The sequence below is a fragment of the Crassostrea angulata genome, chromosome 6 (assembly GCF_025612915.1).
Source record: "Crassostrea angulata isolate pt1a10 chromosome 6, ASM2561291v2, whole genome shotgun sequence".
NCBI classification, from domain to species: domain Eukaryota; kingdom Metazoa; phylum Mollusca; class Bivalvia; order Ostreida; family Ostreidae; genus Magallana; species Magallana angulata.
Genome location: NC_069116.1, coordinates 44,162,305 through 44,178,416, shown reverse-complemented (window position 1 = coordinate 44,178,416; position 16,112 = coordinate 44,162,305). Strand labels below are relative to the sequence as shown.

At 32.6% G+C, this 16,112-nt stretch overlaps 1 protein-coding gene and 1 pseudogene across 1 annotated transcript; both read right to left on the bottom strand.

The window, feature by feature from the left end:
- Positions 1-135: 135 nt before the first annotated feature.
- On the bottom strand, positions 136-1,909 carry LOC128187532 (uncharacterized; annotated as a pseudogene).
- A 9,321-nt stretch (positions 1,910-11,230) lies between these two features.
- LOC128189151 (uncharacterized) lies at positions 11,231-16,112 on the bottom strand. The gene is made up of 2 exons (XM_052860638.1): positions 14,853-16,112; positions 11,231-13,304 (listed from the first exon to the last, which is right to left on the bottom strand). The coding sequence occupies exons 1-2, from the start codon at positions 16,110-16,112 to the stop codon at positions 11,775-11,777; spliced, it is 2,790 nt and encodes a 929-aa protein (XP_052716598.1). The 3' UTR covers positions 11,231-11,774.

Genomic DNA, 16,112 nt, shown 5'->3' with positions numbered 1-16,112 from the left:
TGTCTTACTTTAAACCATTTGTAACCGTTTATAACATCCTCAAAACAGTCGATGGAAATATTATAATCAACCATTATTAAATAGTTAAATTAATAAATAACTCTGCTATTGAAGGACCAATCGCAAGACGAGAAGGATTTGAAAAAAAAATTAAGGATTGACCGACTTGGGCAGTATAATATAAGGTTGAAGTTACAATTTTTTTATATTTTACTGATCGCTGCTCCTGTCATTTTGTTGAACTGCTGAGTTTTTTGTGTTATTTTTTATGGAAGCTTCAATCAGGTTGCTTGTCAGTCGTCTTTCAAATAAAGATTGAAATAAAGAGAGAACATGTCGTGATGTAAAGAAACTAAAAAAAATAAAAACTCCTTGCAAGGAAGTCAAAAACGAGGTGAAAAAGGAAAAAGCTGATAGTTGGAGGAAGGCGTCAATAATTGTGAAAATGAAAACACCGCCAGTTACCGAAAACATTTTAAGGGAAATGATAACATAGGATACATCCTTTTTGGACTTTTGAACTTTTGTTCGACAAAAGATAGATCCAACAGTTTTCAGAAATAAAAGCAAACTTGAGATGCAAGATACCGCCACAGGAATTACAAATGTTAAAAGATTTGAGTAAGTATCTTCCACGAAGCATACCTTTATTCCGTACCCAACATTGTTTTTCCTAAAGAGATTAGATAAGACGGATGATACAACGAGCGCAAAAGGAACTGTATATGTAAATATAACATAAGAGTAAAATGTTTTATTGGAATTTGACGAACGCCATCTTTTAGAGAACGCAAATACTTGACACATATGTAGACAACACGTTAACTGACTGCACGAAAGAGCAAGCCAAAAGTAATGGAGTAGAATTCCGAAAAAAAATACAATCTGGTGTACCTCTCTCCAGCAAATTTGAAATGGTGAAGATAATCTGTGTACAGATCAAAGATACTACTACATTCATTAAGATTAACCCAGGTGCAGTTCGCAAGGTACGAAATGCTATGTAAGTCAATAAAAGAAGAAGTAGAAACACCACGCTGACACAATTACACACTATTGTCAAAAGAGTAAGCAGTTGACTCAAAGGGTTTAAAAATACTGAAGTTTTATCTTCACAAATTCCTACTCTATCATCTATAGATATAACAAATTCGCCGATACCATACGATTGTTTTGTTGGTATATGAGTCATATCAAATTTACTGTATAGAATACCTTCACTAAGGATATTGGGAAGTGTATCATGGCGACAAAATAGGAGATTAGATACGTGTAGCATGTCTATTGTTACTGAATTACTTTCGTACAAATCTGAAGCATGTTTAACGAACCTTTCTTATTCATCTTTATACCACTTAATCTCAATCTGTGAAGCTTCCTTGATGGCATGTTTTGTTGTTACCAAATCTTTTCCTTTTATCTCATATCTAGTATCATTTGAAATGACTCCAGAAAATTCAACAGATTCAGACATCTTTAGAAGACGTTTTTCAACCGCATCGCGATCAAACGCATCGCTATAGTGTATCACCATATGCAAGTAGCATGAAAAGTTAATAATCTCGTGTCCTAAAACATTGAAGGGAAGAAAGAAAAAAAATCTTATTTTTTTCTCCAAATGTGTTTCAAAATATAACTTTGCAGAATTCCGTAAAGATTCTGTCCAAGCGGGCGGACTTTCCATTGATGTCACTTGTACATCAACTAGAATAGTTACTACGTAGTTCAAGCGCTCAGCAACCGGAAGTAGAAGTTTACATTTGCCGTCAAATAAAACTCTTCCAGGATAACACCCCAACACTTCAGGCTAAAAAAGAAAAGAAAATATGAATAAACTTCTAAACAAAATAATAATTTTTTATTCCTTTTTTTTTTACTTAAAAAGCGAACAAATTACCTCTTGTAACATTCCTTTGATGTCTTCGTTTACTTGTGATTTAAATGTCGGAAGAAAGAAGTCTCTGTAATTGTCGTTTTTGTCTTTGTATTCTATTCCCTTAGGAATCTCGCACGATTGCTTAAAGTCACGTGTAATTCCACTAAAACAGTTTGAACAGTTCAAAGAACACACTTTACAGTATATATTTTTGTATGGTGAGATTAATGGGTGATTTCTTACTGATGGAAGCAAATTGCAGGCTTCTTTTTTTCTTGAATCTGCACAATGATCAACATGTAAAGGAATTTGCTTTTCGTGTTGACAGTCAAGACAAAAGTCCCATGAGTATTTTTGAATCCATGTTAAAGAATTCATATTTGCAATTGTGTTGCATGACCAGATTCCATCGTCCTCATAGGAAAACGCTGATAGACATCGCGAAATTTTGTTTTGTTTACTGTCACACAATGAAATGTTTTCAGTTTCTAAAAGTATATCACATTTTAATGATTTAGCTATTTCTAGAACATCTGAGAGATTTGTCATATAAAAATATGGTAAAGTAAAATCACACAAAATATTCAGGGGAATAACTTTGTAGGTTTCCATAAATATTTGTTCATCTGTTATTGTGAAATTACTATTACATAAAAAGCAATAAACATTTTTATATGTGATATTATTAGAAAAAACGGGTATTGATTGAAACGTGCCGGTATCTTTTATACAAAGGTGTCGTAGGACGAGGTTTAATTTGGTAGAATAGAAGGACATAGAATGTGAACAGTCATGCACAACCATTGGTGCTCTTTCATTTTTTATCCCATCGGCAAAATATTCAAGGCAAGAAACTGGACGGGTAAAAGCTGTATCCAGACAACAATCACACTGACTGTTAAATATACAAGACAAGTCGTTATCACAATTCGTAGGGGTAAAATTTTGAATTGTGGATGGGAGAAGGTGTTTATTGTATATTTTTGCAGGGAATACAGCGGCTAATTTCAAAACCATAAGTGTAAGGTTATGTGTGGTTTGATAGACATCATTTCGTATTTTATCATTTAAATTGACATTAGCAATTTGTTCCAATATTTTCTTTGGTCCGAACTGCAAGTTTTTTAACTGATATCGTCTTTTCCAATAACGCTTAAAACTTATTAACGACTCACTTACAGAGAAAGCAAAGGCCTCGCTGATGTGCCAAGTCAACGACATGTCAAAATCATTGCACTTCTTTGTAATGTAACCGTACGTATTGCATATGTAACAATAAATGTTCTTAAAGGGATATGTGACAACGGTCGGTGGGTTTTCTGAGCAAGCATGCTTTATTGATAGGAAATCATCTGAATAATCAAATTCTTTTTTACACATATCGATAAGATTCTTGCCAAAGGAAAGACTCCTAAAATAGATGTAAAAATCGCAAACAAAGCAGAAAATATTTTTGTATTTCCTATAGGGTCTTAGATATGCAGCGTTACATGCATACTTAATGTCAACGTCTACGCCACTAAGACATGACTCCGAGATATATTCCCACGATTTTATACTGTAAACACGTAATAAAACACTTTCAGGGGGAACAAATAAAACAGACACGTGGTCTACTTTTTTAGAAATGTTGACAAGTGTTTGAAAAGACGATATCATATTTATCATGGATATCTCGCGGCTTGCTGTCGTGTGTCTCGAACCTATGGACCATCGAACAAGATCCAAGTCGTTTTCACCATGACAGACAGCACACATACGGTTTCTGTAAGTGAAGTTTGATTTTACAGATGTCACAGGAAATAACCTATCTAGATTTTCAAAGGAAGATATTTCACACAATTTCTTTTGGTTTGTATAAGCATATGATGGACATTGATTTATAGTTGCGTATTGAACATCATTCAAGCTTTCATCATGCGCCGACCTGTAGAGAAAGAGTGAGATGAAATTTTCATGGTGGTTTCTTTGCATAAAGAAAACATCAGGACAACATGTCTCGTTTTTGAAACAATCTTCATTGCAAGAACATGGCCGGCACTTGCTATGACATTGGTTGACCGTGTACCCCACCATTCCAGGCCATTCGTAACAGAGATATTCCTCGCCGCACATGTTCATGTAAATCAACATCAGATTGAGGTCTCCAACAATAGTTGTTATGAAATGCAAAACAGAAATAACCGATGTCGCTGAGCCAGAAAACATGGTGGACTGACTCTGAAAATATTAATAAGATGGACAACTTAATAGATCTATATACAATTATCAATCACAAATAATACGTTATGCAGTTATGAAAAATAGTTGTACATGTGATAGCTTAAGAAATTTAAGTTAACAAGTTTACATCATAAACTTTCAAGTGTGTCATTTATCAAAAAGTTAAAATAATGTAATGGAAGTTAAAACAATACAAACAACAATATTAAAAACACAACCCAAATTTAATCAAATGGATGGAACACACAGAAGAAGTACATTATTTGTGGCCTCATACACGGTATTCACTTTACAAACAAAGGGGGGGGGGGGGTATTATCTACGAGAAAAGGGTTAAATTTCAAATTTAGTTCAGTCGAGATAAACACAAAAAGACAATTCAAATTCATTGATTTTTTATATAGCTTGATGAAAATATTTTTTTATCTTACTATACGTATACATAGATTTAGTTATGATTTTCTCAGCAATATATCAGTTATGATTGGAATTCTAAACTGCTCGTGTAGAATTGTTAGTTCAAACCTTTAGAGGATCCGAACAGATACTGTTGTTTAAAGAAAGAAAATTTACTATGCCTTTGGGCTTTTAAAACAACTTATCTGACATATCTTCTACCTCGACTTCTATAGGAATTTGACCACCAAACATATGTCCATTCAAAATTAGGATAGAAACCTAGTGAGTGAAAAGTATCTGTAAGGTTTAATGTATAAACGTTACTTACTTTAACCAGCATATCACCTTCATAGCAGTTCTAAACAAAATATTATTCAAAAAACTTACCCTTGTAAATCCTACAGATCTTTAAAACACCGTCGACTGATTTGATTGGCTTAACTATTAATACGATATTGTGCATTGCATATTGTATGAAATAAATGCAAACAAAATGGCAGATATTTCTTATTTATACCTTTTGTCTTGATTGTGCCTTATTTACACATGCGTCATTCAGAAGAATTTTTTCACTTGTAACTGAGAAATGAATCTATTTTTTGGCGTTTCATACAAATAGAAAGTTGGAATTTATTAGATGCATCTGTATTGTAATCTAAGTATCATTTTCCTTTGCTTATTTTTTCCCATTTATTGATGCTAGATGCATAACTAACATGAAATTAGATGAAACTTGCCTCTCTATTTTTTTTTTACAAACCAGGGAAAAAGCTATGAAAAATATTAATTTAATCACAACTTATTATACTGATAAGAGGAAAATTTGAAACATTTTTTACTATGATCCATGAAAAGTAATTACATGTACTTCTTTCTCCAATACAATATTCATTAAGAGTTCTGTAGTCATTTGTAATGTTAAACTATTTTTAATCTTAATGTCCAAAATTTTTGATGCGTCAAAAAAGGATTATATTTTATTATATGTTTATCTTGTATAGCTCTGCTTAAAATGCTAGCTAGATTTATTTTTGACCAAAATTGACGACATAATAATTTATATCCAAACAATATTTCAAATTAAAAAAGTAACACGATACAACACTAGCTACTCAACATAAATGAAATGGGATTTGCATGAATAAGGAAAAATAACCCGTCCATGCTTTTATATTGAGCGATTTAGTAAGTCTTTTAATATTAAAAACCGAATATTTAATCAACTCTTTTTCTGTCAGGTGCGAAGAAATTGATGACATTTTTTTTTACGATTTCATTTTTTAAGTTTTAAACAACGATTGATATTGCAAATGTTTTATATCTTCTGATGATATTTTCCAAACAGTTGAAAAAAAATTGATTAAAACAAAATTTTTATATCAATATTGTCTGTCAGGAGATTAGGCCTTTTTATGTGATATTAAATGAATTGATAATTGTGCTGTTCCGTTTGTTTTAATAATTTCGACAAGATTTAACAAAAAATGTTACATCAAAGTTTAACAGATTTTTATTGAAAAAAATTCTTTTACCATGTAAGCAAAAATACATTTTTTTTCACGGTAGTTATTCATCTAAAGGACAAGAGTATACAAGGCCTGACAAATTCTCCCATACCCAGGCTTTTGAATTGGCATATGAACATAAAAAAATCTTTACATTTGAAAGTGTGCATCAGTACATGTACATGTATAATAAAATACTGCATTCTCTGACAAATAAATAATATACATTAATACATGTACTTTGTACATATCTTCTTTGTTTGTTGTTTGCTTTCAAAACATAACAGCATGATCTCATATCTGTGCTAGCGCTATTTTTATCCGGCATTGGGTGTACAGAAAATGAACGTAATTTTAATCATTATATAAATTGTATTGGATATTTTTTCATAATAATCCAATAAAAGCAAACAAATACTTAAAAGCAAATGAATTAAAAATGAAACGCCAAATGGAGAAGAATCGGCTCCGCCTATCACAGTGAGCTACGTTAATACATTAGAGTGAAGGTAAATCTTTAACTGTTTGACAACAATCATTAAAGTAACCCGATTTTGGTTAAAACCACGAATTTGATCCATTATTGGTCTAGACTCCATTTCTATGAATCAAAAAAATAAAATAAATGAAAACTTATACTTTAAATAAAAGTACTTTTCGGATGGATTTAAGACCCATTCATATCTAAATTTTTCAATTTAAAACTGAATGATCCAAGATTTTGGCATAAAATGCTGTGCAGCTTAAATTGAATACTAATACCTGTCTTGTTTATAGAATGAAATCACAATATTGACTTCCATCGTGAAATTTATACCAAAAACGATACAAACAAACCAAAAATTAATATTCAAACTTTCTAATTCTTTCGTCTTCATTGCCCCGAGTGGGGATATACTGTGGTTTCATCAATATTCGTTGAATACCAATTTTCGTGGATTTCGTTATTCAATTGATCTACGAAATTAAGCGTTCATTGAAGTACACTTTCTCATAATATTTTGTATTGATTAGGCCACTGGCCACGAATTCACGTATCCTTGAAACTGGAATTTTCACTTTATCCACGACCATTGATACCCTTGAATATTAATGAAACCACGGTACAACGTCTTGTACGCCCCTATTTTTATAAAAATAAAAATGTGCGCGAAGAATCTTTTCAAAACGAAAATAAATGCACTCTCTGACAGAGTACTTCTGTTTTTGGTAGGGTGTGAGGGTAGATGGTCTCAAAAATTTTGCTCTTTAACAGTGAACAGACAATTAGTACATATATGTAAAACACTAGCATCTGATTTTAAGATCATGAGATAAAAACCTAAAGTTTAATAATTTGTGTTTATTCAATTCCAATGAATTATTTCTGCGACCACTTATTATAAGGTGAACCGTTGAAAAAAAAAACTGCCATTATTCGACAAATTTTCAATCAACAGTTATTAAAATTGAGACCATCTAAACAACACGAAGATAAAATTTATTTGTTTTTCATTCTGATGATTTTTAAAGTTTTTATTTCAGTTACAGAAGTCTTTTGTTCTAGTTTGTACAATGATATGAGGTGATAACGAACGGATTTTAAAATCAAACGTTCACTGGAAAATACAAAACAGGAGCAGAGCAAACACGTATCTCAAAAAAATTAGAGGTTAAGATCAGGTGCCATGGAGGAGTGAGCATCCTCTGCTGACCGGTTATATTCGCCGTGTGCTATTTGTTGTGAACTAGGAACTCCGTAGACAATTTTAGCCGGTTAATTATAGTCTAACAATAAGTATGGAAAAACGTCAGTCAGCATGCAACCCCGTGGAAGATTGTATTTGCTGACAAGGTCGTTGCATTGACCATAAAACTTGCGAAAAGATTACTTCAGTCGAGACTGTCGATAGTCCTGTTTATCAACTTGTTTTCCATTTACTTGGCTCGCATTAGAAAGTGTTCATTGTTATTATATTGCGTTAAAATAAATGAAAATGCATACAATGTGCGAGCTTCTACTATGACACATGTATCGATATCCATAGAAAGTGGTAAAAATATTTTTTATTAATTCATAGCCTTCTTATTTGTTGATGTCAAATTTTCTAGTTTTTATCCCTCATCATTTAATCTTCTTTTATAGAGCATACTTCCCTCAAATGAATGATTGGAGTCTAGTGACAAAAAATATTTTAAAATTTACAGTTAAAAGTCTGTTTTATGATTAGTTTTTGATTATTTTGTTTTTTAGGTTTCAAAATAAAGTTAAATATTAACAGTAATTTTCTTTTATTTCCATGCTAAGGGTGTCTAAAATTGTTGATAATTAGTAAAAAAAAAAAAAAAAAAAAAAAAAAAAAAAAAGTGTGATGTGCTATTTTTCCTTTTGTACAGGTAATGTGTACATGTATTGTCATAGTTGTATCAGAAACAGATATACCACTATTTCTTTAAAAGCCAATAACTACTTAATTTAATGCATCTGATTAACTAGATCCCTTATTAGATAACCTTCTTTATTCAATATATTTTAGCAAGGAATAGCTGCATAACATTAACGCTAGAAAGGTATATGGAATTGTACTTGGATTTTGACTTTTTTAGCGTTCATGTGATTTGACTGTTTTTTGTTGCAATATGGAGTAGGCTGACAAAATTTTAACTACTGAAGTCCTAAGGATTGCTGAATAGATGAATCACACTAATCCTAAAAAGTGCTTTATGGTACTGTTCCCTCAACATTAGGTAGCTAATCAATATTATACAATTATTGCTGGCTTTTTCGATAAAGTGATTTAACTACCCGAAAAATACAACATTCACCGAGCGGAAGGCGAGGTAAATATTGTACTTCGAGGGTAGCTAAATCATCAGAAACGGGTATAGTATTTCTTTTACCGTTCCAGTGTGTGTTTTCCTATGATTTATGCAAACCATAAGTAGGTCTCCCTCAGTAAGATAAAATGAAAATAATCTTTTCAATGTAAAGAGCACTATCCGTTTGAATATAACATTTTTATCGAAAAATGAGTAAGATCTCCCTTCCCCAAATAAATGCGTTATACAGCAGTCTTTTGTTGTGGTTGAAAATTTTCTGTGTCGTGTAGGTTAAAATATAATCTTTTTTGTTTTTTGTTTTGTTTTTGGGGGGGGGGGTTGTATTTTGAGTGTTTTTTTATTCTTTTAAATTTTCGTCGGAGGGGAATGATGCAGTGTTCAGGGTTTTTCGAGGAGTGAGGTTTTTCTTATAAAGAGTTTTGTTATGTATTTTTTTTGAGTTGATTTTATTTGTTTTTGCTAACATTTCAGTGGCAGGAGCAAAGGTTCTTCATCAACATGCATGCTGGACTATTAAACAAAGTAAAGGCAACTCTTTCTAGTGTGCCGCACTTTTCATTTCCAGATTTTATTCAAAATTGTGCAAAATTAATGCATTATCATTCTAATTCTACAATGATTTTAGGGAGTGAGGGAGTTTACTCCCCAGTCGACGACATTTAATTATTCTTTTCTTTTAAAGTTTGACTATTATAACCTTCTACGAGTATATTGATTAAGATAAAAACAAAAATATTAAATAATGAGGGAAAAATTATAGAGACTTCTAGAACTATGTTAAAAACTACTTGATTGAAACATGTCTCCTACATACTATTTTTTTTTGTCTAGCATAATTAAGAAGCATGGATAAATATTTAACAGACACTCCGAAATATGCTGCTTAATTTTTGTTGGCAAGTGCTGTCCCATATTCTGCTTGCTGTCAAAGGAGATTGCCTCTGGCTCTGGATCAAAAATCAGAAATTGCAGATATCAGAAATGCTACTGCCTTGTGAAAAATCTTTGTTTTTAAAAACGTATTAATGACTTTGTGACTCAAAACCATCAACATCTTTTATGTCATGGCCATTATTGTTCTCAAATCGGCCTTTGGTGAAGGAGTTGTGTATAGATTTTTCTTACATTTTTACATCATTATAGAGTGATCATTTCCCCCTTATCTTCCCTTTTCTTAGATGTTGACATAAATACTAAAGGATTTCATCCAGCTTACTATACTTTTGTTTCTCAGAGGTTAGGTGGAGGGAAAGGAAATAGCAACAATTATTAAATTCCCTTGATATTAGGTCGTTAAGATACCTCAGGCATTCCAAAAAGTTAACCTTACTTTACGAAAATGACTAGTAAGAAGTAGTTTTCCTCTAATTTTAGTAAAATATACATCGTTTGAAATCAAATTGTTTAATTATTTTAGGAAAGAATCAAATTATTGTAATCATGAAAGCGGATTAAAAAATTTAATTTGGCAAATTATATTTGACAATATCAAAGGCCTTTTTGTCAATTCCAACTGGAATTTTATTTCTATTTTATTATAAAATAAAAGCTTGATGTAAACGGTATGTTCCAGGGTAGTCTCACTATAGGGGATTTTTTTGGACCAATGACCAATTTTGGACTCGTTTACTCTATTGGTGCATAAATATTATACAGCAAAGGGATGAAATCTCCGATGCTTTGAATAAACTTGTCCATGGATCCATTGGGAGACAAATGGAATAAAATTGCGGACGTTATTTTGTTAATAACGATATACATTATGCTTTAGAACTACTGCTTCAAAGAATAGATCAAATAAATGTGCACATTAATTATTTATTTACATTTAGCTAGACACTTACGCAAATCACACTCTTTTTAAACATTAGGTGAATGAAATCGCACATTATTTTTAAAAATAACGACATGTGAAACAAAACGCCTCGTTTTTGTAATTTAGTTTTTCGGGTTTATATTCCAGACTTTATAAATTATATTTTTACTTTATTTTAAGCCGATGATTAGTTTAATTAATTCTAAAATAATTCATCATCACTTAGTGCTTATCTTCTACCAAAGTAGACAACAGCGTGTTGCGAAGACACCCCCTGTCCTCTCTTTTAACGACTAAAGACGGCTATTTATTTATAAATCAGGATTACACATTATACCCGTGCATGGTGCACACAACTGCTTATATCATTCCTATATAGCATTATCATAAATAACAAATTAAAATGTTATTTCAAACATTAAACATGCACCGTATTAGCTTTTTATGAAAAATACTGATATTGCTAGCTTTCATTGTTTGCACTGTTTCGTAGAATGCATTTTTCAAACCAAAGATATGGCTGACGTCATGACGTCAGTCAATTTTAATTCGTACAAAGTTAAGTCTAAGTTTATAACTCTAAATAAATGAGTTTATCTCAGGTTTATTACAATAAGTCTCATTATTTTCACAAAACATACATAGACACCAACATACACACCGATACCAATATATAAACAATGTCGCCAATTAATTTATCACAAGTTCACGACAGTATTTGACGTCATCGGAAATAAACGATGAGATAATAATGATATAATATCATAATACATCAATTATGGACCCAAATTTGTAATGAATGTACAACTGATGCATGTTTGCCATAACTGAAATCATTTTGTATAAAATTATTGATGTAAAATAGTTTCAAACATTACGATATTTTAAAAAGTATTTAAATTTAATTCGGAAACCACCCTTCTTGATGTATTTTCACAGATATGTCCTTCATCCTCCATATCATTAAGCTTTCTGACAAATTTTAAATGAATTCATGTTATAAAAACGTTTGTATTATTTAAATGTTAAGATGCAGATAAAGAATAAATAATATTGCAGTTTCAAATCATCAATTATTTTACAGAACATTGCATTTGGAACTTTTTTAAGCTGCGGCTTTTCCTAATTGTTTTATTCAGGCATTCTCTCTGTTTCTTGTCAATTGTTTTTTAAACATTGAAAAGACGTTGCGAGATGTAAAAAAGCTTATGAAAATAAAAACTCCCTGCAGAGAGGTTAATAAAGTTGTAAAGAAAGAAAAGGCTGATAGTTGAAGGAATGTGTCAATTATTGTAAAAACAAAAATACCACCGGTAACTGAAAACAACTTAAGAGAAATCACAAGATAAGATGCATCCTCTTTGGACTTTTGAACTTTTGTTCTGCAGAAAATGGCTCCAAGAGTTGTCAGAAATAATACAATGTTAGCAAGACACGATGTAACTAAAGGAACAACAAATGTTAACAGATTTGAATAAGCATCTTCTACGAAGCATATATTTATTCCATACCCAATACTGCCATTTCTATATAGATTAGATGTGATAGATACAGCAACAAGCAACAATGGAACTGTATAAGTAAAAACAACATAATAGTAAAATGCTTTTTTAGAATTGGATAATTGCAATCCTTTGGATAACGCAAATACTCGACACATATGTAAACAACAAGTAAATTGACTGCAAGAAAGAGAAAGCCAAAAGTAATGCAGCAGTATTCCAAAGATACGACAGGCTGATCTACCAGTCTCCAAAAAATTTATCATAGTGAAGATGACTTGTGTACATATCAAAGAAATCACATCGTTCATTAAGACTAAACCAGGTAAAGTTCGTAATGTATCAAATAGTGTGTAAGTAAAGAGAAGAATGAATAGAAAGAATACACTACAGAAATTACACACTATGGTCAAAATGGTAAGACGTTCATCCGAAAAGTTAAAATATTTTGAGACTATTTTCTCTTCACAAACTCCTACTCTACCATCTATATAAAGAACAAACTCACCGATGCCGTAAGATTTTTTTGTTGGAATAAAGGTTAAATGATATTTGTTAACATTATAATTTTCAGTTTGTGCAATGGTGGGTAATATTTCATGGCGGCAAAATAAAAGATGAGATACCTGTAAAACGTCTAGTGTTACAACTGCAGGGCGGAAATAATTGTGTATATATTCCAGGAACTGATTGTATTCATCTTTATACCAGGTTTTCTGAACATTTAATGCTAGGTCAATGGCACGCTTTGTTGGGATTAGATGGTTTCCTTTTATTTCATATCTTGTTTGTTTAGATAAAACTCCAAAAAAATGTATAGACTCAGACATTGTTGTAAAATGTTTCTCCACTTCATCGCGGTCGAACGGATCAGCAAAGTTTATTGTCATGTGCATAAAACATGAAAAATCAGTGGAATGATTTCCCAAAATATTGAATGGAAGAAAGAAATAATTGCGAATTTTCTTCCCTAAATAGGCATTAATTTGTGCTTTTGCTGATTCTCTCAACGGTTCTAGCCAAATAGATGGACTCTCTGTAGATGTCACTTTGATATCCGCGAGAAAGGTTACTATGTAGCTCAAGTGCTCGGCGACAGGAAGCAGAAGTTCACATCTGTCGTCAATTAAAACTCTTCCCGGATAACACCCCAACTCTTTAGGCTGAAAAAGTAAATCTCAAAGTAAATACAATGTAAACAAGAGGCCAATTGGCCTTAACGGTCACCTGAGTAGCATATGACCCATACACAAACTTGTCGAGTAGTCTCATATATGCATTAAATTAATAAGGTTTCATTCTGGAGTAAAAAAATTATAAATTTGTAATGACGACCACCTCCCTGCCTGAAATCTTTCAAAAAGAACTGAAAAACTTAAAGATATGATCTACAAAATCATGAATTCAGTTTTCCTTTCAGGTGTGTGGGAGTAAAGAAGATAATTTTTTTAACATTATATGCATTAACACCTAAACATCCATTTTGGCCCTGCCTTAGAGTCAAAACCCATACTCCAGGGGACATGAAAATTAAAATTTCTGTAGAGGACTTCCTGGTAAACATAATTATGTCAGTTTTTTTATAAAGATGTGTGAGAATGGAGAAGAAAATTTTTAAACATTATATGCATTAGCACTATATTGCCATAGCCCCCCCCTTCATGTCCTGAACCCCTGACCCAGGGGCGATGAATTTCACAATTTAGGTAGGGGGGTTAGTGGATATCATAACCATGTATTCAGTTTTTTGCCCACATGTGTGGGAGTAGAGAAGAAGATTTTTTAAAGATTTAGAACATTTTTACTGTATGACCATATTGGCCCCACCCTTGAGCCTGACCCAGGGGTCATGAATTTCACAATTTTGGTAGAGGGCCTCATGGACATCATAACCAAGCATTTAGTTTTTAACAAATATATATGTGAGTATAGAAGAAGATTTTCTCAGATTTAATACATTTTTACTATATGGCCATATTGGCCCCACCCTAGAGCCTGAACCACTAACACAGGGGTCATGATTTTCACAATTTTGGTAGAGGGCCTCATGGACATCATAACCAAGCATTTAGTTTTTAACAAATATATATGTGAGTATAGAAGAAGATTTTCTCAGATTTAATACATTTTTACTATATGGCCACATTGGCCCCACCCTAGAGCCTGAACCACTAACACAGGGGTCATGATTTTCACAATTTTGGTAGAGGGCCTCATGGACATCATAATCATGCATTTAGTTTTTAACAAATATATATGGTACTAGAGAAGAAGAGTTTCTAAGATTTAATACATTTTTACTATATGACCATAATTGCCCCATCCCTGGCGTCATGTCCTGAACCAGAGGCCATAAATTTCACAATTTTGGTAGAGGGCCTCATGGACATTATAACTTTGCAACCAGTTTTTTCCTCACATGTGTGGGAGTAGAGAAGAAGATTTTTCAAAATTTGGCTTTTTTGCATATTTGGCCCCGGGGGTGGTAGAGACAAGCATTTCACAATTTAAATTCCTTTTACCATAGAGATGCCTAACACCAAAAAAGGTAACAATCAGCCCTGTACTTTGTAAGAAGTGTAAAATGTAAAATTGTTAATGCACGTCGCACGACGCACGACGACGGACGAAAACGGATAGCAATAGAGTAAACTCAGGTGACGTACTAAAAATGATAAATGTTACATTCCGATAGATAGCTTCCAAGTTACCTCCTCTAACGTTCCGTCTATGCGTTGATTCAATTGCATTTTTACAGTCGGACGAAACAGGTCTCTGTAACTAGCCGTTATGGGTTCATATTTTCCTTCTCTAGTTAAATCACAAGTCTGAAGCAATGAATACGTTTCTCTATCAAAACAGTCCGAACAGTTCGAAGAACAAACTTTACAGTAAATATTTTTGTACGGTGAAATTAATGGATGCCCTCTAACTGTTGGAAGTAAATTGCAGGCTTCTTTTCTTCTTGGATGTGAACACTGATCGACATGTACAGGAAATGGTTTTTCTAGTTGACATTCCGGACAAAAGTCCCATGCGTATTTCTGAATCCATGTAAAGGAATTCACTCTTGTATGTCTGCTGCATGACCAGATTTCATTGCGTCCCTCGTCCTCGTCAGGTAACGACCATAGGCATCGTGGATTTTCGTGATGCCTTGAATCGAAACACAATGAAACGTTTTCTTTGTCTAAAATAATATCACATTTTAATGATTTGGCCATTTTTAGAATATTAGAAAAATTTGTCATATATAACAATGGTAATGTAATATCACACATAATATTTAGTGGCAGGATTTTGTGATCTTCCATGAATATTTGTTCATCTGATATTGTGAATTTAGTATGGCATAGGAAACAGAAAACATTTTTATATGTGATATTATTAGAATAAACGGGTATTGATTGAAACGTGCCGGTATCTTTTATACAAAGGTGTCGTAGGACAAGGTATAATTTGGTAGAATAGAAGGACATAGAATGTGAACAGTCATGCACAACCATTGGTGCTCTTTCATTTTTTATCCCATCGGCAAAATATTCAAGACAGGTGACTGGACGGGTGAAAGCTGTATCCAGACAACAATCACACTGACTGTTAAATATACACGACAGTTCGTTATCACAATTTGTAGGGGTAAAATTTTGAATTGTGGATGGGAGTAGGTGTTTATTGTAAATTCTATCGGGGAAAACAGCGGCCAGGTTATAAACGATTTCTATGAAGTTGTGTGAGGTTTGGTTGGCATCATTTCGTATTTTATCATTTAAATTGACATTAGCAATTTGTTCAATGATTTTCTTTTGTCTAAATTCTATGTTTCCGAATCGATATTGGCGTACCCAACGACGCTTTACCCGTGCTGCTGCATCGCTAACAAAAAAAGTAAAAGCATCGCTGGTGTGCCAAGTCTCAGACATTTGAAAATCACTACATGGTCTCGTCGTGTCACCGTACGTATTGCACAT

What these genes read in the sequence shown, in the direction of transcription:
- LOC128189151 (XM_052860638.1), bottom strand. Translation starts at nt 16,112, where the DNA reads ATGTGCAATACGTACGGTGACACGACGAGACCATGTAGTGATTTTCAA. An exon ending in TAGACGGAACGTTAGAGGAG is followed by an intron (nt 13,305 to 14,852) that starts GTAACTTGGAAG and finishes TTACTTTTTCAG; the next exon opens with CCTAAAGAGTTGGGGTGTTA.